The sequence below is a fragment of the Marasmius oreades genome, chromosome 11 (assembly GCF_018924745.1).
Source record: "Marasmius oreades isolate 03SP1 chromosome 11, whole genome shotgun sequence".
Lineage (NCBI taxonomy): Eukaryota > Fungi > Basidiomycota > Agaricomycetes > Agaricales > Marasmiaceae > Marasmius > Marasmius oreades.
The window spans coordinates 1,960,202-1,980,695 of record NC_057333.1 but is presented as its reverse complement, the minus strand read 5'-3'; the positions used below and the strand labels follow the sequence as shown (position 1 = coordinate 1,980,695).

The 20,494-nt window shown below is 47.0% G+C and overlaps 9 protein-coding genes across 9 annotated transcripts; 7 read left to right on the top strand and 2 right to left on the bottom strand.

The window, feature by feature from the left end:
• Positions 1-203: 203 nt before the first annotated feature.
• Positions 204-675, top strand: E1B28_003434 (uncharacterized protein; the record flags this gene model as incomplete). The annotated part of the gene is made up of 2 exons (XM_043160414.1): positions 204-249; positions 302-675. The coding sequence occupies 2 exons, from the start codon at positions 204-206 to the stop codon at positions 673-675; spliced, it is 420 nt and encodes a 139-aa protein (XP_043002371.1).
• Positions 676-705: 30 nt separating this feature from the next.
• Positions 706-1,348, top strand: E1B28_003433 (uncharacterized protein; the record flags this gene model as incomplete). Its single annotated transcript, XM_043160413.1, has 2 exons — positions 706-708; positions 777-1,348. 2 exons carry the CDS (start codon positions 706-708, stop codon positions 1,269-1,271), a joined length of 498 nt encoding a protein of 165 aa, XP_043002370.1. The 3' UTR covers positions 1,272-1,348.
• Positions 1,349-1,430: 82 nt separating this feature from the next.
• On the bottom strand, positions 1,431-3,395 carry E1B28_003432 (uncharacterized protein). Its single transcript, XM_043160412.1, has 7 exons — positions 3,131-3,395; positions 2,789-3,069; positions 2,579-2,729; positions 2,427-2,524; positions 2,144-2,317; positions 1,804-2,089; positions 1,431-1,731 (listed from the first exon to the last, which is right to left on the bottom strand). The coding sequence occupies exons 6-7, from the start codon at positions 2,022-2,024 to the stop codon at positions 1,713-1,715; spliced, it is 240 nt and encodes a 79-aa protein (XP_043002369.1). The 5' UTR covers positions 2,025-2,089; positions 2,144-2,317; positions 2,427-2,524; positions 2,579-2,729; positions 2,789-3,069; positions 3,131-3,395; the 3' UTR covers positions 1,431-1,712.
• A 713-nt stretch (positions 3,396-4,108) lies between these two features.
• E1B28_003431 (uncharacterized protein) lies at positions 4,109-4,947 on the top strand (the record flags this gene model as incomplete). The annotated part of the gene is made up of 2 exons (XM_043160411.1): positions 4,109-4,464; positions 4,524-4,947. The coding sequence occupies 2 exons, from the start codon at positions 4,109-4,111 to the stop codon at positions 4,945-4,947; spliced, it is 780 nt and encodes a 259-aa protein (XP_043002368.1).
• A 116-nt stretch (positions 4,948-5,063) lies between these two features.
• On the top strand, positions 5,064-5,758 carry E1B28_003430 (uncharacterized protein; the record flags this gene model as incomplete). The annotated part of the gene is made up of 2 exons (XM_043160410.1): positions 5,064-5,644; positions 5,701-5,758. The coding sequence occupies 2 exons, from the start codon at positions 5,064-5,066 to the stop codon at positions 5,756-5,758; spliced, it is 639 nt and encodes a 212-aa protein (XP_043002367.1).
• Positions 5,660-9,719, bottom strand: E1B28_003429 (uncharacterized protein). The gene is made up of 10 exons (XM_043160409.1): positions 9,313-9,719; positions 9,127-9,259; positions 8,932-9,071; positions 8,547-8,881; positions 8,435-8,485; positions 8,181-8,376; positions 7,976-8,122; positions 6,360-7,918; positions 6,069-6,302; positions 5,660-5,997 (listed from the first exon to the last, which is right to left on the bottom strand). The coding sequence occupies exons 1-10, from the start codon at positions 9,461-9,463 to the stop codon at positions 5,881-5,883; spliced, it is 3,063 nt and encodes a 1,020-aa protein (XP_043002366.1). The 5' UTR covers positions 9,464-9,719; the 3' UTR covers positions 5,660-5,880.
• Positions 9,534-11,921, top strand: E1B28_003428 (uncharacterized protein). The gene is made up of 12 exons (XM_043160408.1): positions 9,534-9,644; positions 9,703-10,100; positions 10,155-10,303; positions 10,380-10,398; positions 10,469-10,712; positions 10,782-10,814; positions 10,876-10,897; positions 10,967-11,045; positions 11,116-11,262; positions 11,324-11,411; positions 11,465-11,582; positions 11,644-11,921. Exons 3-12 carry the CDS (start codon positions 10,217-10,219, stop codon positions 11,869-11,871), a joined length of 1,065 nt encoding a protein of 354 aa, XP_043002365.1. The 5' UTR covers positions 9,534-9,644; positions 9,703-10,100; positions 10,155-10,216; the 3' UTR covers positions 11,872-11,921.
• Positions 11,922-14,341: 2,420 nt separating this feature from the next.
• Positions 14,342-14,973, top strand: E1B28_003427 (uncharacterized protein; the record flags this gene model as incomplete). Its single annotated transcript, XM_043160407.1, has 4 exons — positions 14,342-14,354; positions 14,435-14,490; positions 14,555-14,906; positions 14,966-14,973. The coding sequence occupies 4 exons, from the start codon at positions 14,342-14,344 to the stop codon at positions 14,971-14,973; spliced, it is 429 nt and encodes a 142-aa protein (XP_043002364.1).
• Positions 14,974-17,502: 2,529 nt separating this feature from the next.
• Positions 17,503-18,680, top strand: E1B28_003426 (uncharacterized protein; the record flags this gene model as incomplete). The annotated part of the gene is made up of 2 exons (XM_043160406.1): positions 17,503-17,732; positions 17,789-18,680. The coding sequence occupies 2 exons, from the start codon at positions 17,503-17,505 to the stop codon at positions 18,678-18,680; spliced, it is 1,122 nt and encodes a 373-aa protein (XP_043002363.1).
• Between the last annotated feature and the right edge of the window lie 1,814 nt (positions 18,681-20,494).

Genomic DNA, 20,494 nt, shown 5'->3' with positions numbered 1-20,494 from the left:
CAAAAGCAAAAGATCTGAAGAACTGGGACTTTGATGCTAGTGCCCTCGAAACAGCAGATGACGACTGGCAAACCTTTTACAGAGATGCCGTGGATACATCTCACTCGTTGGACGGACTGTTCTCTTTTCCGACGAATAAAGGGAAGCGGTTTCAACCGAGACCTTGTTTTAAGGACCTGTACAAACAGGTGTGGAAGGAAACTATGGAAATGGGGAGGCATGTCACTATCAATGGGCAACGGGGTATAGGCATGTAGCATTATACTTCGTAGCCCCTTCCACAACTTACTCTATCCTGTAGGGAAAACTGTTTCGCTTTGGTATCTTATGCGAGCAGCTCTGCGGCACACACAGACACAGCCCATTGTTTATGTGGCAGGGGAATCAACTCATATTTTCTTCAATAATAAAGTCTACATTGCGAATACCACGATGGATCTTCCAAATTTTCCCTACCGGAAGAATTCAAGTATCTACGTGCGTTTACTGGTATTCCTAGATTGCGAAGCACCCCAAGAACTCCCGGTCTATCTGTACAAGGAACACAGGATTGTAATCCAAGCTTGTTCTCCCAGTCCCATCCGTCAATACCCATCTTGGATTACACAGGTCAACTACAGAATCGTCAGAATAACCCTTCCAAGATGGACAAGGAAGGAGCTCATCGAAAAGTGAGTGTTTGTGTGCCAGTGGATAACAGTGTAGATGGTGAGGGTCCTAGTTTCCGTATAGCAGACATCCGTAATGATGAATTCATAAAATTCATCAAATGCAAGGATTATAATGGTGCTATCCAATTAGCCACGTATTTTCTCAACCTGCAAATCCACAAAGCGCTCTCGGAACCACTCTTTGACAAGAACTACCCAGGAGTATGGGCAGCTGTACAAAAGCACCCGTCTTGTCCGTTAGAGCAAATGGACGATGAATGCATTGTATCCATGCTGATCGACGATGCGATCTATCACGTTGGTTTGGCGCCTCGAGATGTTTACGCATTTGTTATGGAACGGTCCGAAACTGCTATAGAGGCGGCTTTGTGGAATTGTAATCTGGAGCACATGGCTTCAGGGTTTGTGTCCCTCAGATGGCCCTTCGCCCTCGACAGCAACTCACAACAGTTGCTTGTTATACACAATGGTGACGAGGAAGTTCACGACAAAGTCATGGTCAGTCCCAAGGCGTGGTATGGCACCTTCAAGTCGATTCATATTGCCCGGTTGGTGGAGAGACGTTACGGAGCACAAATCGATTTGAACTTCTCGTGTTAAAACTAACTATTATTAACTAATGTCTGTGTGCGATAATAGCCGCGGCGTTTTGTCGCTACTTTGTGTTCTAAACCTGCAACTGTGATTCATGTATCAATAGGCATGATTTGAAAGAGTTGACTACATCGTCCTTCTTGTGTAGCATGTAAACAAGTTGCCTCGTTATATTCGTGGTTGCTTTTCACAAATATTGAGAGGGCCCGTATTGCCCTCTATGCAGAGCTTTAGATGGTTGCCCCGGTGTTACCGTGTATATCATTGTAGGAATGCATGCATTCGCCACCGTATGAACCAAGCAAGAGAAAGAATTCGTTCTATAATTCGTTCAAATCCGCGGAAAAACTATTCCGAGCGTTATCCAACAATTCCTTGATATTGCCCGAGATGCCAGAATATCACTTGAACCTCCTATTTCTTCGAAAAAAGACCGCAGGTCCATCGTTATTGCTTGTCCATAGTCCTGAATTGAAACAGAGAGCCTGAGTCAACATCGTTTTATTTGTACAAGGGATGAAAGAATTTCTTGACCCACCGCATCGAATAACCGCCGAAGGGACCGAAACTCAAAGGTGATTGAATGAATCGTCTTAATGGAGATGAGTGGTAACACGTCCATCTACAACCGTTTGCCAACTCCTCAAACTCCGCGAAAAGCTCCTTCAATCTTACTACATCTCCACCGAAAAGGGGTGCTCTCTGAACGCCAGGTACAGGAATATCCACGAGACTTGTGCTTCTTGGCGAGTTGGCCATGTGCACCACCTTCGATAACGGTGGCTGAGTCGTAGATGACGACAACCAGGACGTGGAATGGAGGGCTGATAAAATCGTCGGTACAGCGATAGTAAGCTGTCTAGAGGCGTGTCGCTTACTCTTGAGGTGTGAGATATGTTCTATGATGCGATAGTTATCCTACAATGTTCGTCCGTGACTGTCGATTGTGTCCGATCCCTCAGCGTACGATTCAAGTCGTTGATGTCGGTGGGCAACTCTCCGAAGTGTGGAACCGTCGAGGCATGACTATGGAATGGAGAACATTAATTAATCTTCTTTCTCGTTATTTCGGAAATCTGCAAGGAAATGACGATTGGGTTACGAAGAGGAAGCGAAAGAAGAGAAAAACAGACCTCCTTCGAAAAAGCTCAATCCATTCACCCGTTCTTCCTGTCGTCCAAGCGCATATCATTGACAGCACCACCCGCCTCAACCTCACCTTTATAGCTGTTAATTTCTCATAGCAGCCTATTCGCCCACTGGAGAGAAAAAGGTCAGTATCTAGACGTATGGCAGGGAAAGAAGAGACGCACGTCCATAAAGATTACACGTACACGAATTCACCCTAACCTCCTTTGTATTTAAGCATCAGGGACCGAAACAAATGGTTGGTATCGATTCGTGACCGGCTACTCCAGCAGCGTCGAAACTTCAACAATAGTTTGCAGATCTATGAAAGATACCCTACGAGGGATGCATGAATCGTTGAAAATTCCCGTGGAAATAGAAACCGGAAGCCGTACCTGGTCAACCCCCCATTGCAGTGGTAAGTTCCTCTTCTCAAACTGATATCTACAGGAATAATCCGCCACCTGCCCGATCGTATAGCTTGAACGAGCTGAATAGGTTATGGTTCACAGCAGACAGCCCGAAGCACCTGGATCTCTTCTGAACATGATCCGTAAGTTACAGATTGAATTTCTGAATAGACATCGGACGGATTTGAGACTTCTGAGTTGTCGTACAGTGATCTTCTGGGATTTGGTCACTCATGCCATCATGTCGCTGTATCGGTTTGTTACTTCTAAAGACGGTCGGTAGTCAGAGACTCAGATTGGTCTCGGAGATTGTACACAAGAGCGCACCTGGCATCTTTCGCCCTCAATTCCCCTCATTCTCAACTCGATGCACGTCTCCCTGAATCCTAAAAAGTGTTTCGGGTTCTGGTATCGCTGAAAAGCCAGTGAAAATCCGAAGTGGTATCGATGATGACCGTGACAGTCCAAGTCACCAAGTTTGGGTGTACGGCAGGAAAATCCTTCCGTACAGAACCCTCGAGTAGTATTATTCTGTACTACAGTAATATTGAACTGTATTTTTTCAACATGCAAGTTCAGCGGACATAGGGGAACATGACGAAATATTAGGGCTGCTCAATTCTAAAATTGACCGTCTAAAATTTTGACCGTCCGCCCTGTCTGAGCTTGAAATCGTAGCCAAATGGTCAGTTGATGGTCGTGAACGGTCAATTTAGCGACGGTCAATTTGAGAATTGAGCAGCCCTATTGGGTGCGATCCAATTCAAATTCAAATTCCCCTATTCTTCCGGTTTTATTTCTCTCTATTCCTGAAACGTTGCTTGCAAGATATTGCGCCAGTGCGCGAATCCTGGAACTCGAGTATTCTTATACGCGCGCCGCCATAACAATGAAGATAACAGAGTGGAGTAGGAACAGCCGCGGTACTTGATATTCTTTATCGAACTGCCATGACCTTCCACTAAAACAAAACAAAACAGATCTGGCAAACTGGTATTTTGATCCCAACACTTTTCAAACAAACTCAGGCGACTCTGTTCGTGACTGGCAAGACTTTTACGACAATGCGCAAGACCCATCCAACTCGTTAGACGGACGGTTCTCGTTTCCGACGAAGCAACGGCAGGAATTTCAACCGAGACCCTGTTTTGAGGATTTGTACCAAGTTGTATGGATGCAAACCATGGTAATGAGGAGGCATGTCATTATTAGTGGGCAGTCAGGTACAGGTACGCAGTTGTCTCCATTTCGTAGCTCCTTCCATAACTTTATTCTGTAGGGAAAACCGTAGCACTCTGGTTCCTCATGCGAGCGGTTCTGCGGCGCACACCGACGCAACCGATCGTTTATGTGGAAGGGGACTCGGCGTATATTTTTTTCAATAAAAGGGTCTACGCCTGCGAAATTCCAACCGAGATGGCTCTCGAGTACTTTCCTATCGCAAATGATCCAAAAATTCTTGTGTGTTTGCTAGTATTCGTGAACCATGATTCAAGCAAAGGGACCGACCCACCAATCGATCTATACAAGGGAAACAGGGTAATAATTCAAGCCTCTTCTCCCAGCCCCATCCCCGAACACTCGTCCTGGATTAGAAAGGTCAACTACCATTGCACCAGAATCGTTATTCCAAGATGGACAAGGAGGGAACTCATTGACAAGTGAGTTTTATGTCAGTGGAATCTCACGCCGTAACAGTGCAGATGACGAAGCCTACTAGTTTTCGTAAAGCAGGCGTTCGTAATGACGAATTCATAAAACGCCTAATGGATAGCATCAGAAATGGGATTGAGGTTGATTACCGGGGCGTCCACCAAGCCAAGCTTGTCCTCAAGCAAAAAATCAGCAAAGCGAGCTCGAAAGCATTAACCTTTGATGAGAATAACCCTGGAGTACGTGCGACGATTCAAAAGCTTTCAGCTTGTTCATTAGATCAGTTGGACGAGGAGTGCATCCTGTCCACGTTGATCGACGATGCCGTCCATCATGTTGGTTTGGTGCCGCGGGATGTTTATGCATATGTTTTACGAGTGCACAACGACTATGCTATGCAGGAGGCTTTATGGAAGTGTAATTGGGAGGACATGGCTGCAACTCTGGAGCTCTTCAAGTTCACCTACTACCTCGACAGCAATACAAGCTAGATATTTGTCGTACACGGTGGTGACGAAGAGTCCACGACAAAGTCACGGTCGGTCCCGGGTTGTGGTGCAGTGACTTCAAGTCGACTCATGTTGCCCAGCTGGCAAAGGAATTCTTCATGATCAGACTGGAGAAACAAACACACATTGACAACTGTCTCTTATACCGAAAGCTCGAACACGGTCAGACGTTAGTCTGGATGTTTGAACCTATTATTCACAATTATCTCGCCTCTCAGCACCCACCGACACCAGTTCCACTATATGAAATGTATCAGAAACCTACAAGTTCTGGTACTACCAACGATATTTTCACAACTGGTGAGCTGCCGACTCGCCGCGCCAAATATCGTAGCCTTCGTACGAGGGAAATCATCATCCATTCCGATAACGCCCCTAATCTGAAAAATGTCCGGTGGATTTCCGAAAGTAACACGCTGTTCGACGGAGTATTAATCGATGAAAATCCGCGCAACAACACTTCTATATTGTGGGTATTTCAAATCTCATGTGCGACTCGCCATGGAAGGTCGGCAAGAGGTGTTCAGATGTTGAAGGAATTGAAGAGGTCGTTGAAACCGGTGCCAGCAGAGATGCGTTACGTGTTACTTAGCATCGATGATAAGCCGTCGCTCGCCGAATGGACTATGCCCGACGGCTGGGAGACAGGTCCTGTATACTGTGCCTATATTCCAATCAGGTGTGTAACACATGTGTGGTTGCGTGGTGTGTCAATGTTCGCTAACTACTAGATAGTACTTCTTCCTCTGTAGCCAAAATTATTAGGAAACGTAAGGCAAGTCAGTTATACTAAATGTACATAATTCGTGTCTAGAACTTTGCATACATCCCGATGGAATGTGTATTAATAACGGGGTCGTATATTCCACCACCATGATTCGTCCAAATCCACTATTGTATTGAGACAAAATGACATCAACTCGCAAAAAAACTATTCCAGGCATTATCCAGTAATTCGTCGACATTGTCCGGGATGCCAGAGATAAACGTTTCAGTTGAATCCTGTCTTTCTTCGAAAGATTGCAACGTATTCTATAGGACGGGTCCATCAGCCATGCTACAAACGGGGCAAGAAAGCAAAAGAAAACTAAGTGGAATCGCACCTCACTTGCAATGACTGTCAGGATCTCGGAAAAGTCGGCTGACCCTTTTGCGATCTGCACAAACTGCCGTGCATAGTATTTGTAAATCGGAGTCGATGGTCCAGCTTTACACAAGAAGAGAAAGAATGCTTTGAGTGCACGGTTGAGTGTAATCAGTTTGACACGAAGGTCCGTAAAACGATCCTGGAACGAAACAGTTTGTCTTGTTAATATCGCTATTTCTTGTTTATCGTCCTGGATTGAAAGTAGACAGTCAACTTCGTGTTATTTCACAAGAAGTTCATGACCCACCGTATCAAACAACCGCCGAAGCGACCTAAAGGTGATTGAATGAATATCGTGCGTTTGGCTCCTGAACCAATCGTCTTTGATTAGGTGAAGGACATATATCCAACGTAGCAAATGCCTTTCCATCATCTCACGAAAGAGATCCTGGAATGAAGGTATTTCTTCGATGCCTGACCAACCAGTTGTTGCACTCAACGGGGCCCAGTTCAAACTGGCATAATGAAACACCTCCGAATATGAAGGAGTGTCGGTAAGGATGTGGGAGTGGACGATAGACAGACAGGAAAACCCCAGTTGTCGGGACCAATGCTTTTCTACGTCGACGAACCACTCTCCAGAGCGTTCCGAGTCGCTCAGAAAGTCATCAAAAGACTTGTGGAGAAGATACAACGGTTTATCGGTTTCCAAATCACCTCGTAAGACACTACCAAGCTTCGAAAGTATCAGCAAAATGTCGCTGTCATCCATGTCGTAGCCTGAGTGCCTTATACAGTGGCAAAGAATGGAGGGTGTAAGGGCGGGTCCTCCCTCTATGCAAGCACGGTTGGACATGTAAATGTTGCCGGCAGCTATGATAAAACCGAAGACTGCGACGATGAGGTTTTGGATTCCGCCTCCCTCTTTAGCAATACTGTCGAGGATTTTTTGGTAGAGGTCAGTGAGCGCGATAAGTGCATCCGCAGGTGGGGAAATTGAGAGCACGGTATTGACACGCTGCTTTGTCGGATATCCATCCAGAAATCTGAAGATCGTCGCTGCCCATATGAATAACCCACTAGCTCGCTCAGAAAGTTGTTCAACGATATTCAACTCCTCGCAGAGCTTGGCAAAAGGTGGGTGATGGGAACAGGTTTCGGAAAATTTCACATTGAAGTAGTGAGTAATATCGGCTTTGGTTTCTTTAGATGAGATGTCAAGGGGAAAGTGTTGAATGTGTTTCCGATGGCGAAATGCTTGCCGAATACGGTCCTCAGGACGGCTTGCGATAACGAAACGTACAAAGGGGAAAGACTCGAAGGTTTGAGGGTCAGAGAAAAGCGCGAGTAATTGACGGAAGCTATCGCTGCCACCAGATTCCTGCATGCATTCATCGAAGCCATCGATGAGAATAACAATGGGACCCTCATCCTGCATAGATATACATGTCTGTAGTGGCTCCAGGACGAGTACATGTAGCTGGTCCAAGAGTTGCGTATGACCAACGATTTGGGGTCGAGTTTCGACAGCTTTTGCAATCAGCTCTCCAAGCCGTTGATCGAATAACCCCAGTTGATATGCGAGTGTCCTCACGAAACCCGAGGGGTCACTGAGGTCGAAACGGTCGAAGCGGATGAATGCGGCCAATCGACTAGTACATCCCATGCTGATCAGATGGTTGTTGAGGGATGCCATGACTGAGCTCTTCCCACAACCAGCGACGCCAGAAAGCCACATGACAGATTCCTCGCCTCTGGCAATCCAGTCCATAATCTTGAGCAATGTTTCACGACGAGTTCCTAAAAGACAAGGCTCTCGTGGCCTCAGTTGTTGGATACGAAGTGCTTGCAGGTGTGTGTTCCATCCTATAAAGGCCAATGGCGTTAATTTATACAAAGAATTCGAACGCGGGAGGAGCGTACCTAGAACCTCCAGCTGAGGACGTAAAGCCAGCACCGTGGCAGTAACAGCTCGAAGTTGTACGTCTTTGAACCGCGCCTCCAGCTCGCTCAACGCCGTGTTCAACTTTTGGATCTTCTCCGAGGCACTGATGTTGCCAATCAGACGTCCTGATATGCACACCCACACATCAGCTCTTGAGAGGAGGATTTAAAAAATTGTTCGTACTGAGATAACCTCCAGAACTGTAATTCGTTATGAACAGACAGCACTCGATCGATTGATTGATCATTGCATCGAATAACGCGGAAAATTCAGCGTGCCGGTTCAACACATCCTCCTTCGTCGCGGCTTCATACAATTTGCACATTGCGTCATACAGCTGAACGATTTCCGTATCTCTATCATACTGTGCTGTGATTGCCTATCCAATGAAGGGCGATTCAATTCAAAGTCCAGATGAAATGGGGACAGGCTCTTACACGGTACGCGCTTGAAACAACAAACCAAGTTACCTCGGCGATGGGGTGCACCTATACGACCGAGGAAGGGTTAGAATTACAACTTCGAGGTTAGACTCTACAACTAGCATACCTGTGCCAAACGTTCCAGCATGTCCGTGATTGGCCGTATGTTAGACAAGGTCACTCCTAGGGTTTCTGAGGGAGCCTTCGGAGGTAAGCTAGGGACAATCACTGTAGTTTCGGCGGCCGTGTCTGGAAGGATTGAACGTGCCGGGGATAGACGTGGTTCTGGAGGACTTCGTATACCAGAGGGAGTGTCATTCAAGTCGGTCAATTGTCGTATTGGTTGTGCGTTGTCGTGCGAATTTGAACAGTCTCCGGATCCGCAACTGAGAGTGACCTCGAACATCATTCTGATTTTCAAGTTCAAATGATGGTCGCTAGCCGTAATTGTCGTTCTGAACTCTAAGATGAACTCAGATTGAGTCCAACTAGGATTCGAGCGAAGAACATACCATGCGTTCCTTCCCGTGCCGACTTCCATAGGTGATCAATTTCGAATTCCCCACTTCCAACGATGTTACTTCGAAACAGATTCTGTGACTTTCGTTGACGGAGTTCAACGTGAATGAAGTCCGATTTTGCTTCTGGTTCTCTATCGATGTACTCGATATGAGAGTTGAAAATTGCAAGAAACACGAATATCGCACCGTATCTGAATAGCGGCATCCCAGAGACCTCGAGATGTATTCCAGCTCGTTATCTTATGCTTGATTCCACCGTACTTGATCGTCAATAACAGTTCTGCAGCTCTATGTACTGGTATATCCTCGACTCGAACAGCTGTTGACAGTCTTGAGCTAGCATCCATCAGTCGAAAGGTCAAGATAACATACCTTTTATTGTGACGGTGGGCAAAGAATTTCCAGAGCTTGGTCGATCCTCAGACATCGCGTCGGGTCTCAGTCCACAGATGAGGCCCGTGAAGGGCTGAGAATCGTATCCTGGTCGAGACTGTGAGGAACTACCTCGTTCTGTTGCCGACATTGTATGTGAACAGGCATGATGCTGTATCGCTGATGACAGTCAATGTCAACACTGATAATCACCCACGGCAAGGACCGCAGTGCCGCTGCTTGATTTCTCTCCTCGTGGACGAATCCTCTTCGAAGGTCCAGTCAACGCTAGTGGGCTGGAACAGTATAATTGCAACGATTCCCGCGTGAATGTGAGTATCGTCGACTTGAACAGTTCCATGTCTGGGTTACATTTCTTCTGTGATGCAGGCGAGAACCGAATGTTTGACTATTCTAAGCGCGGAATGCTGTGGGTCTTCTACGCTGTTGATCAAACGACCACCCTCCCGCTCCGAAGACACCCTTTCAAACTACGGTGTTCGCATCCATCAAAGAGAAAGTCTGATCAGAATCCAAAAGACATCTGGAACCTTATTATCATTTCTATCAAGATGCAACTCCTTAAAAGTACGAGCAAGTTGTTTAAACCGTGGTTTCCTCCGACCCGAAACGTGTCCCCGAACGCCATCAGAACCCAAAAATGGCCGAACCGAACCGATGGGCCCGATCGGAACACTGGACCGTAATCTTCTATCATATCTGTTCAACTATTGGCGCTGTCGTGATCTCGAAGGATAACAAATGATAGATTCCACTGGAGTTCTGAGGTAAGATTTCCGTTCTCGTCTCTAATTTCGGTGTTTCAATGTATCTACTTATAGCGTGTTGCGTTGGCTATAAACTTTGTGCTTTCCAGCGCGTTCTCCTTCCTAGCGTGCTATAAATGTCTTCCTCAAACGACACCGGAATCCTATTGGAACCTTACTTGACGCCTTACCATGTCATCATCTATCCTACATTGACTCTAACTGTCAGTCATTGTATTCCGCTGATCAAACCGCTGTCCACGTTCTGACATTCCAATTTCCTTTCATGCCTGTACATAGCTGATGACGCTCATTTACGGTGAGATCCTCGAACTATCCATTCCGTTGACCGATGTCAGTCTCTGATGAACAGGCCTTGTTGACAACAGGTGTCTACATCCCTACTTTCATCTCTGCTGTCCACTCCCTTGTTAGTCGCCGCAAAGCGTTAGCCTCCTCGAATGTCTATCTCATTGGGAGCGTGTCCCTGTTTGTCCTGGCAACATTATTTACTGCCACAGAGGTTTGGGGACTTACACGCCAAGCCGTAATCGAGTTCGACGCTGCAAAGACAAGAGACTACGACCGGTTCCGCCAGTATAGGATCCAAGATGACGCGAAGACCGTTTGGAAGTGAGTCGTTAAACTTTCCAAAGTCGTTTCCTACCTTCATGCACGCACCAACATTGTTCCTATTTATAGTGGCATTTTGGACACATCCTCCCCTCTTATGAAGTACGTCCTATAGACCTGAGCTCTTTACCGAGACAGCTCTCTGAACCTTAGGGCATGACAGCACGCTTGCCGATTGGATGCTCGTATGTCCATCTTCTTAAAAGTTTGCAAACCTGAGAGTCGGGACAGGCTCACTGAATGCATTGGTTCAGATTCACCGATGTTGTATCGTGTGGAACAGGAACAAAATCGTGCTTTATTCCTTGGTACTCATTGCTACAGTTCTAAACGGTCATTCTTCTCTGCTAACTATCATGCACTGTCATACAAACTGACGCAGAGACTTTATTACGCCATACAGGACTATTTCTTTCAACCAGCCTCGTCGAAGCGGCGTCGTATAACCTCCCTCATTTACCAATACACATAGCGGTGATGGTCACTCAGATGACTGACAACACAGTCCTTGCCATTGCAATATTTCAAGTTCTTCTAGCGTCCATGACAGGTTAGAATTTGTTTCTCTTTCTGTCCCTCGAGCAATTTTTCATATACCAACTCTCGGGCAGGTGGCCGGATCTGGTGGATCAGCCGCCAAGCAAGAAAGGTGTTGGGAAGTCATATCAACGCAAAGTATTGGGCGATTGTTGCTATCATGTCGGTGCTTTTTCATCTATACAGAGTCCATCATAAACGAAGGCATTCTGCAGCATCGAATCAGGCGTTCTCTATGGGTCAAGCCGCGTGATTGAACAGATCCTAATTTATGTGGAAGTGTTCCAATTCCGGAATTTCATCGACTTTTCCATAATCTCGACGCTGATGTCGGTGCGTCTGGACTCACTACTACAGGCTCGTGGGATAATTGAGACTGAGGTCCTCATTACAGGGACTGGCACCGACGCTCATCATCGCACGGGTTGCACAGAGCAAATCTGTAGATAATGTCGAACAAGCTATGTCGACGCTGCACTTTGCTGATGGCCTGAATAATCCCGAGAGGTCTACAGACACCGAGGGAGGGGGCCACTTGCGGCGCCAGTCATTGGATAATAATGGATTAGCCCCAGTGAAAATCGACAAAATTGTTGGACCATTGCCAATCTCGCAGCCGTGACATAACAGGGTAGATATTCGTAGATACTAAGATAGTGCACCAGATTGCGCCCAATAACTCCATGTGAATAGCGTGTAGGGATTCAAATTTCGGGCAAAAGAGAATTAGCGCTTGCCATCACTGTCGCTCTATCATCTCCTCTCCATCCCTTCTCTTGGCTCAGTGCTTAAAAAGTAGTCAAGCTAGCAGGGGTCTTAGCGATTTCCCACTGTCAATTTCCCTCGTTTCCTCGTTTTGGTTTTCTTTGGTCAAATCTCCTTTAACTAGAAATAGTGTCAGGATTCCTTTGCCACATCGACAACAAATGTGCACAGGGTCATCTACGCCTCATTTCCTAAACTAATTTCTGCCGAAAGTTCAATCCAAAGCACCTTCATTTCCAAAGCACCCGAACCTGAAGTCGTTGATCATGCGATAAGGTATCTTGTGCCGCCTGGGTTAACTTGGGTATCGGGTTACGAGTCCGATAACACAACGCTTTATCGCAGTGACCTTGTTCACAGTCACTCTCTTCAACGCGACCTTTCGCTTCAAGGTAATTTTCCTTCTCGGTCTTTGCAGGGCGGCTGTCTGATCCTAAATGCACTTACATCCGTTGTGACCTCGGACTCGTACGTACCTGCCAGCGACCTTCGCTGGCCCACATACACCATGTAGAGAGAAATAAGGGGTTGGGAATTGAGACAAAGGCGAGGTCGAGAGAGGAGAACGATGATACAGGTAGATTTCCACCAAAGCAGGGCATGTTGGGCGATCCTAAGCATGCGTCGCCACTACACATCATCACCCAGTTTCCCGGTAGCCCAAATTGCCCAACTGGCCCATCTAGGTCTACACCAACACGCAGCTTAATACCCCCCCCCAAATCAGGAGGGATGGTCTAGCATCCGAAAACGAGCCTGGAAGAAATCGAAACTTCACGCTTCATGTCTCACCTCTCCGAAAACCCTTCCCTGCTTCGGCAGTGGCGACAACAAGTATCCTTCGTTATGACTCCGCCAATTCGTCGGATAGGTCCACGTTTAGCGCTCTTCTCCAATACTTCATCCTCCACATCTGGTCAGGTCTCGTTCCCTAATAGTACGACCCAGTCTACGACTCACTTAATGACGAAGAAGACCTACTTCACGATTCCAAATACGTATTCCATCACTGTTGGGATGTTGGTTGTGCTGGTTATCGCCTTTCTCCTCCTATACGCGTGTTGGACAACTATAAGCAGCATGTCATATTGTACACGTCTACATTCACAGCGACAATGCAACCGGCCAAACCCCAGTGAACCCGTCGACCCGGATACATCTAAAGAAGCTCGAACGCGCAGGATTCGACAGACAGCTCTACGAGGAGCTTTCAAACCGGGTCTGTGGAGCCTAGTTCGATGCGAATGGGTACGATGAGTTCGGTCGGTGTGACACCATTCACCATCGGTCAACGTTGTAGCAGGTGCTGCTGGGCCATTTCAGCGATCTCCAGTTATTGCGAGGGTATGAGGCGATCAGATACGAATATTGATGGGATGTTGGTTATTAAATGATCTGCACACCTTCCAACACCTGCCAATATTGTTCTCCCGGTTGTTTTGGCACCGTATGCTCACTTGTGATCTAACAATGCCATCAGGTCCTCTACCACCTCAACCTGTCATGGCCGATGCTCAATGCCATGTTCCCGGCGGAGAATTCGCCTAGGCGTGCTACGCTGAAGCGCACCCAAAACGCTCGTTCCTTTCCATCGTATTCCTCCGCGAATCTACGAATCTAGCCGGGGGGAAAGGATTTTGTTGTTTCCTTGGTTCAGATTACTGCAACGAGAAGGGGCGGATAGATTGGTGGTCTGCGGACGATCACAAAGTTGCCTTGAAGCCAACAACGACGACGAACTTGACGAAAGGATTTACCAGCTCGGTGATCTTGAGAGGATCATGAACATTGCGAAACGTGCGTGTGTTGGGTATAACGCTCTTTCAAATCTCTTATAATTTCATAGGTGCCAAACAACTGGTCTACTCTTTTCCACAGAAAGAGTACAAACGTAAACACGGAAGAGGACGTGGAAATCATAGTTATCCTCAACTACGACATTATCAAACGAGTCTGTACGTTACACGGTCAGACCTCCGTTGGCTCGCAGTCGCTTAGACAGTTCTGGAAGCCTTCGAGCGTTGTCTTGGCTCCTCATCTTGTATGGAGTGGGGAGATACGCATGCTAGCCCAGTTCCATTCCTGTCTTCCCAGATGTTTAATGTTCTATCGTCTCCGCACCCCGGACGCCCATCGTCCGCGATGCTCATGCATACACGCTTGCACCCGACGACTGAAAGGTCTTGTTGTCCCAGCGTTGACGTTGGATGCTCGACGGTGCACAACTTCGGTGAACTCATCGCCTTGGAACAACCTTCTGGTTTAAGTTGTTTCTTGATGACATTCTTGGTCATGATTGGTCTAGTGTTATTGCTGTTCAGCCAGTTATGGTTGTCTCACGTGCGTTATTTCCGTTTGTTTTTCTGTTTAGCAACAAAATCGATATTTTTGCCTACGGACTGTCTACCTCATCGTGTCAGTCTCATCGCATGAAGGGAATGGTGGCGGTTCCGTAGACCCCGCGTCAGCAGCAAATGTACGTTACTCCTCTCGTTCGCTTTGCTCTGGTTTTTTCTCGTCATTGACGCGGACAGTCCCAGCTCATCCTCCATAACAATCTTTGGCTGGTCATGATCTCAAATTTACAACTAATAACACTCTCATTTTCAAGCCACGGCGGTCGTTCGGTACTAACAGATGATTTTCATCTAGTGTGTTTGGATCAAAAGACCTTCGGAGATTTCCTTTTCCACTGCCTCCCGCGCCGAAGACAACAATCCCATTTCAAACTAGGGTGTCTGCATCTGTCGGAGAGAAAATCTCATCGGAATCCACAAGACATCTGGAACCTCACTTATCATTATTTTGTCAAGATGTACATTCCACGACAACTCCACGACCTTGTTCACCACGGACCTCGAGGTGGTAAGAAGAGCGAGAAAGGAAGCTTCTGTGAACAGCTTCAACCGCTTCATTGCAATGCCGACATACTAACCCCGGTCAATCAACAGGCTTTTAATTTTAACCTCGAAGGTCGATAAGACGGCAATCTAAACCATCAAGTTCAAACTCACATGGTTATGGATTTTCTTCTCACCAATGTCAAATTCATTGCTCAGGCTGCAGTTTTAGCTATCGATACCCCGAGGTCTTCCGGTGATACCTGTGTCTGCTTTCTCCAAAGGCAGGCGGGACTGCGGTCCCGTCGTTTGTCTCTAACTCGCTCTTGAAGCTGTGGATGCGGTGTCTAAAGCTGCCTTGACGTATCCACTCAGACCCGTACGCTGCACTCCTTACTCTCACACCAGCCAATGCATGACATGATGCTGTATCCGAGAATACACGGTCAAAGCGCAAGAAGAGCTTGATTACCGGACCTTGGAGATAGAAAGGCATCATCGGAGGCAATTTTCCGGTATCTCTTCGTTTTATCTTTATCTTCAATGATTAGTAGTGGCAGCCTCCCGGGACAACCAATATCGCCCACTTCATCCATCAAAATGGAAGATATCTAAATCCGAAAGATTTGACTATAGTTCCTCATACTTCGTTGGCGGTGCTTTCTTCCAACTCAGGTTGTGCGAATTAAGTAGTAATCCCGCGGCATCATGTGGGGACGGTCGACTCTAGATCTGTCATTTCACTGACGCCATTTTAAATCCTCGCAGAGTTTACCCGGAAATATTTGTTACACGATTGTCTTCTATTGCAATCGCTATGTACTGCACGGGTTTGGCATTTCGAAAGCAGTTGAATGAAAATAGAACCAAAGTTGGAGTTTATCGATGAGTCCGCTACTCTCGACGAAAGTCCTCGAGTGTTTCTGACCTATCTCTGAAAGCCGTTCAGTTGTGCTCATCAATCCATGAAACCGCGTGCGACGAGGCTATTAATTTGCTCTGGTACCTAGCACCGCTCAACTCTATGAATTCGTCCGCGCTTCGTATCTGTCTATTCAAAAAGGCCGCCCTTTACCCCCCCCCACCCCCCTCTCGTCGCCATGTAGAACAAAGTATAACTAGTTCGGGGAGCCTTGGTGGCACGGAAGATCTTGTTTTGGATCTTTGAACAATTTACCTTTAAATTGCTGTAGTTGTATCGTGCCTCCAAGATGCCCGCTTGTTTCTTGAAGACATCTAAACTCGAAATGACTATTCAGCCATGCCAAACATTGCCAATATATAAAGAGATCCCTCATTGGTTGGAACGTCTGCGTGGGTGCAAGTGGGCGCGCTCCCACGCAAGCTCTTCCTGAGTTGTGAACGACCACCTCTTTCAACTTGCCTCCTATTGCCACTCATCTTTTTCACCTGGACATTTCCTTCTATTCGACTCGCAAAAACGATTGCGATACGTTACTCAATTTCCGGCGACCAAGAGTTTAGAAGCGCAATAAGGGCGTATGGGTAGGCTATTTAGTCGGATCATGGAAAGGAAACGAGTAAAAGGGCGAGTTTTAAACTCGAATCTGTCCGATTTCCTTGCCCTTGTTCAAGGTTCGTTAGCAGTTGGCCTGCTTATCCGCGACAACCCACGATTTCCTCGTCTGTTGAGCACAGAGACGTGAGTCTGGGACCGAAGTCGACTGGGAAATATTGTACGAGCGTTAACGTTGTTGTGATACCTACACTGTTGATTTCTGGGTCCTTTCGCATCAGCACTGTTGAGCGTATGTACCGCGTTAGAACCCCCCTCCGGCTGTCAACCTGACTTCCTTGTTCTCGGGCCAGTACGTTATTGGCCAGAAGTAAAGACAGCATACATCCACATGGTGTGCTCTCCTTGAATACATCCCATGACAGCTAGCTAATTCTTCTTGACAGGTACCTGTACCCCATTTTTTTTAGTCTCCTTCATGTGATGAATGTCAAGTCCGTCGTTCCCCTTGAAATTGGAATATCGGGGATTATCTACGAGCGATTGTAGATGGACACGGGTGTGCAGGTGCTTATTATTGGTTTCTTTTTCCCCTCCTGATGTTCTTCCAGTGTCAGTTTTCTTACCGCTCGTAAGTTCCGTCATGCTCCTCCGCGCAATCCATTTCCCTCCCCGAACCGACGATCGCCGTCCATTTTCAATTTTGTTTGCTGTATGGGGCTCGCCTTTATCGACGGCTGTGCCCTGATTTTTTCTTACGGATGCCACGCCCACTGTCCCGAGACGCCAGACTTTAATTCTAAAGGTGCTCACACGGTACTAATCCGTGCGGTGAGCCGGCAGGCTACCACTATCCTATCCCGACTTCACTGCTCTGCCGCACAGCTGCGATGCTTTGATCTCCAAGGGAGTACCCATGGAATACAGCGATACTAATATCACTCTTTTGCGTTTCATCACCAATTCATCACCGTTTCATGTTGTGATTCTGTGGGTAATTGAGTGGAGTTTTCGGTAGTCAATATAATTGGTTCTAGTTCAGGACATGGGCTATGACAGGTAGTGTCCCTTTACTTACATATATGCAAGTCGCTTTTTTTATAACACCGATCCCGACTAGATATAAATCCCAGGTTTTGTCCTGGTGAAGTATCCGTGGCTGCCCTCAAAAATGTCCTCCTACGGTGCATTCTATTCGACGAATCCAAAGACTCATTCTACCTACGGTGTACCCCCCGAACATCCCCCTATTTCCGACTCGCAAACATGTCCGATGTCTTTTGCTCATAACCTCATGAAATCATCTCTCGCCCGATGCGAGCATGAATATGCACCACCTAAGAAAAGCGACGTACGTTCTGTCTGCCCTGCATTGAACACTATGGCAAACCACGGATACATGTAAGTTATTCTTTTTTTTGTCTTGATCAATAGTCGTGTTGACGATTTCCTCCTAGTCCACGCGATGGTCGTAATCTAACCTTTTTCACGATCTTCTACGGCCTAAAAGCTTGCTACGGTCTCTCCACACCCCTTGCTATCGTGCTCACACTCGGAGGATATCTGCTCATCGGACGGTTACCCATCTGTTTACCATTCAACGTCCCAAAACGATTTGCCGTCCGTAATCCGGATGGATCGACTAGTCAACCTGGCGTCCTTGACTTGCGTCTCATCGACCGGCATGGTGGCGTAGAACACGATGCAAGCCTCGTGCACGCAGATTGTCCGTCTAATTTGAAATATCCCAACATTGAAATTAATCACGATTGGGTGGAGAATCTGGTTGGTGACGTTTTGCCAGAGGTCAGGGGTTACGGGAGGACGAACGCGGCGTGTTCGGCTCATATCAAGGACGTGAAAGAAGACGATGCGTCACCACCCTCTTTGATCACACCACGGCTGGGAATCATTAATCACTCTCGCGCGCCCAGCAGTTGCTCTTCAGAGACCATCGTTGGTGATGATGACGGTGATTTCGATGAGGGATGGAGGCGGTACGCGACCAAGGAGTATCTTAATACGCTGGTCTCGGCGGCGGATGTTGGCAGGATGCGTGCACGACGTGAGCGAGAAATCGCACCGAAAGTGATGGATCCTGTGCACGCGGAGATTGCACGAGGGGAGATGGCTATTATCTTGGGCGTATGGGAGCGGAGCGTAAGAATCAAGGATGACGGGAAGGTGAAGAAGGGTATTCCTTTGCCATACCTTCTGACGTGGTTAGGGGAGGAGCGACTTCCAGAAGGTTGGAAACCTGATCATGTGCATGGTCTTTGGGCTGTCGTGAAGATGAGTAAGGCGATAAAGTCGACAGCAGATGCAGTAGTCAAAGCAAGGTCCTATTGATGAGCAGATGAAGTATTTAGATTTACGCTAATAACCCAGAAAAGTAGTAATTTAAGGTAATGTATGTCGTAGTTGTAACGATAATCAATGGCTAACGAAGTTTCTGACGATCTGTTTTATAATGAAACGTTAATGTGAACAAGCTGGCTGCCAACTATTTTGGGGTATTGGGATTGAAGCTTGAAAGAGCGCTTTGAAGTATTGTGGTTATCGGCCGACAGCAACCGACCGGCGATTACGGAGAGAGATCCCTTCTCATGATCATCATTACTGGATAAGATAAGGTCAGTCATCATGCATCACGTCTGCGACTTGAATTTCAATCAGGACTAGTCATCTTTCCCAACGACCACCTTGTCTCTCAAGTAGCTTTGCACTCTCCCTACTGATAACCGTCATGACTAACATTCCGGGACCTTGCCTTTCCAAGTCCTCTATCTTTGTTCTCTGAAGTTCTTTGTTTCTGGTTTAGCACGTGTCGTTCGAAATAAAAAGCCCCCGCCATTCCCTGATTCACTGACTTCTTCTTGGCCAACTACTAGTCGGAACAGATTTCATGACCGAGGATGAGCAACTTTACCTCTAGATCTGCGATGTGAGTATCCTATCAACAGTACGAACAGCTCTCAGATATCGAACAACTTGCCTCTTTCTAGCCCTGGTGCCACTCTTTCTCTCGATGACAGTTTCCAACGGCTATCGCTTGGGGACGATACTTTTTCGGATACGCAACTGTCTCTCAATTCTGGAAGATGGCCTCCTCCCGTCCAGTCAGACATGTTCTCATACCAGAACTTACCCGAGATCTTCTCGTCTTCAAGGAGAGCAGCCTCTTCTTCGCGTACTCATACACCGCACAAGCCGAAACCGAGCGACTCTTTCAATATTCCGTCACGTCCTGGTCGACCTGACATTTTCCAAACGGGAGGACTTTCCACTAGTCGTGCGAATCTCATCTACCTTTTCAGAAGTGATGAGACTAATTCTTTGTCTTAGGTTTGGATTCGATTTCTGAAGGCCCCTCTCTGCAATCTCGAACGAATGATGCCGAGCCCCGAATTCCTCCAACCCAAAGACGCACAAAACCTCGAGTTTCTGAGTACTCTATTCCACCTAGGGACACGACCGACACCGGCCCAGCACCTTCCACGTCCAAAAGGCGACCTAGACACTCTGAACCTGCACAAAGAGGTTCAGATTTAAGTGGCACTTCGAAACCTAAACAAACAGCTAGTGGTAATCTAGTGAAGATCTTTGCCGATGCCTATATTCCTCTGTCGGACCGCGTAAAGCCGCCTCTAACCTCTCTCGGTGGATTTGAACTGGCCCCGCATCAGAAGGTCGGAGTTGCCTGGATGATAAGCCAAGAAAATTTGTCAACGAATAAACGTGGTGGGATTCTTGGGGACGATACAGGGTATGAGGGGTACTTTTTTTCGTATCGTATGTACTGAACTCTGCTTTAGCCTTGGGAAGACTGTTCAGTCGTGTGCACTGATCAAACACGACCTTGATCAACACCCGAAAGAAAACCTGCATAAACCGACTCTGTCTGTCCTTCTTGTTTCCGGATCGGCGCTCTTTACTGACTGTTGTCCCGTTTCCTTTACAGAGTTATTGTTCCTAACCATGGATTGGTCGCTCAGTGGGAATCTGAATGTCAGAAATTCATCCCAGGTGTCAGCGTCCATCGGTATCACGGGGCCAACAAGGCTCAATGTGAGTATTGGAGGTTTTTTCTTTCCTTCATCCTCGCTGAAAATATGGCCTGGCAGCGATGCAAGAATTATGCGAGTACGGCATTGTGCTCACTA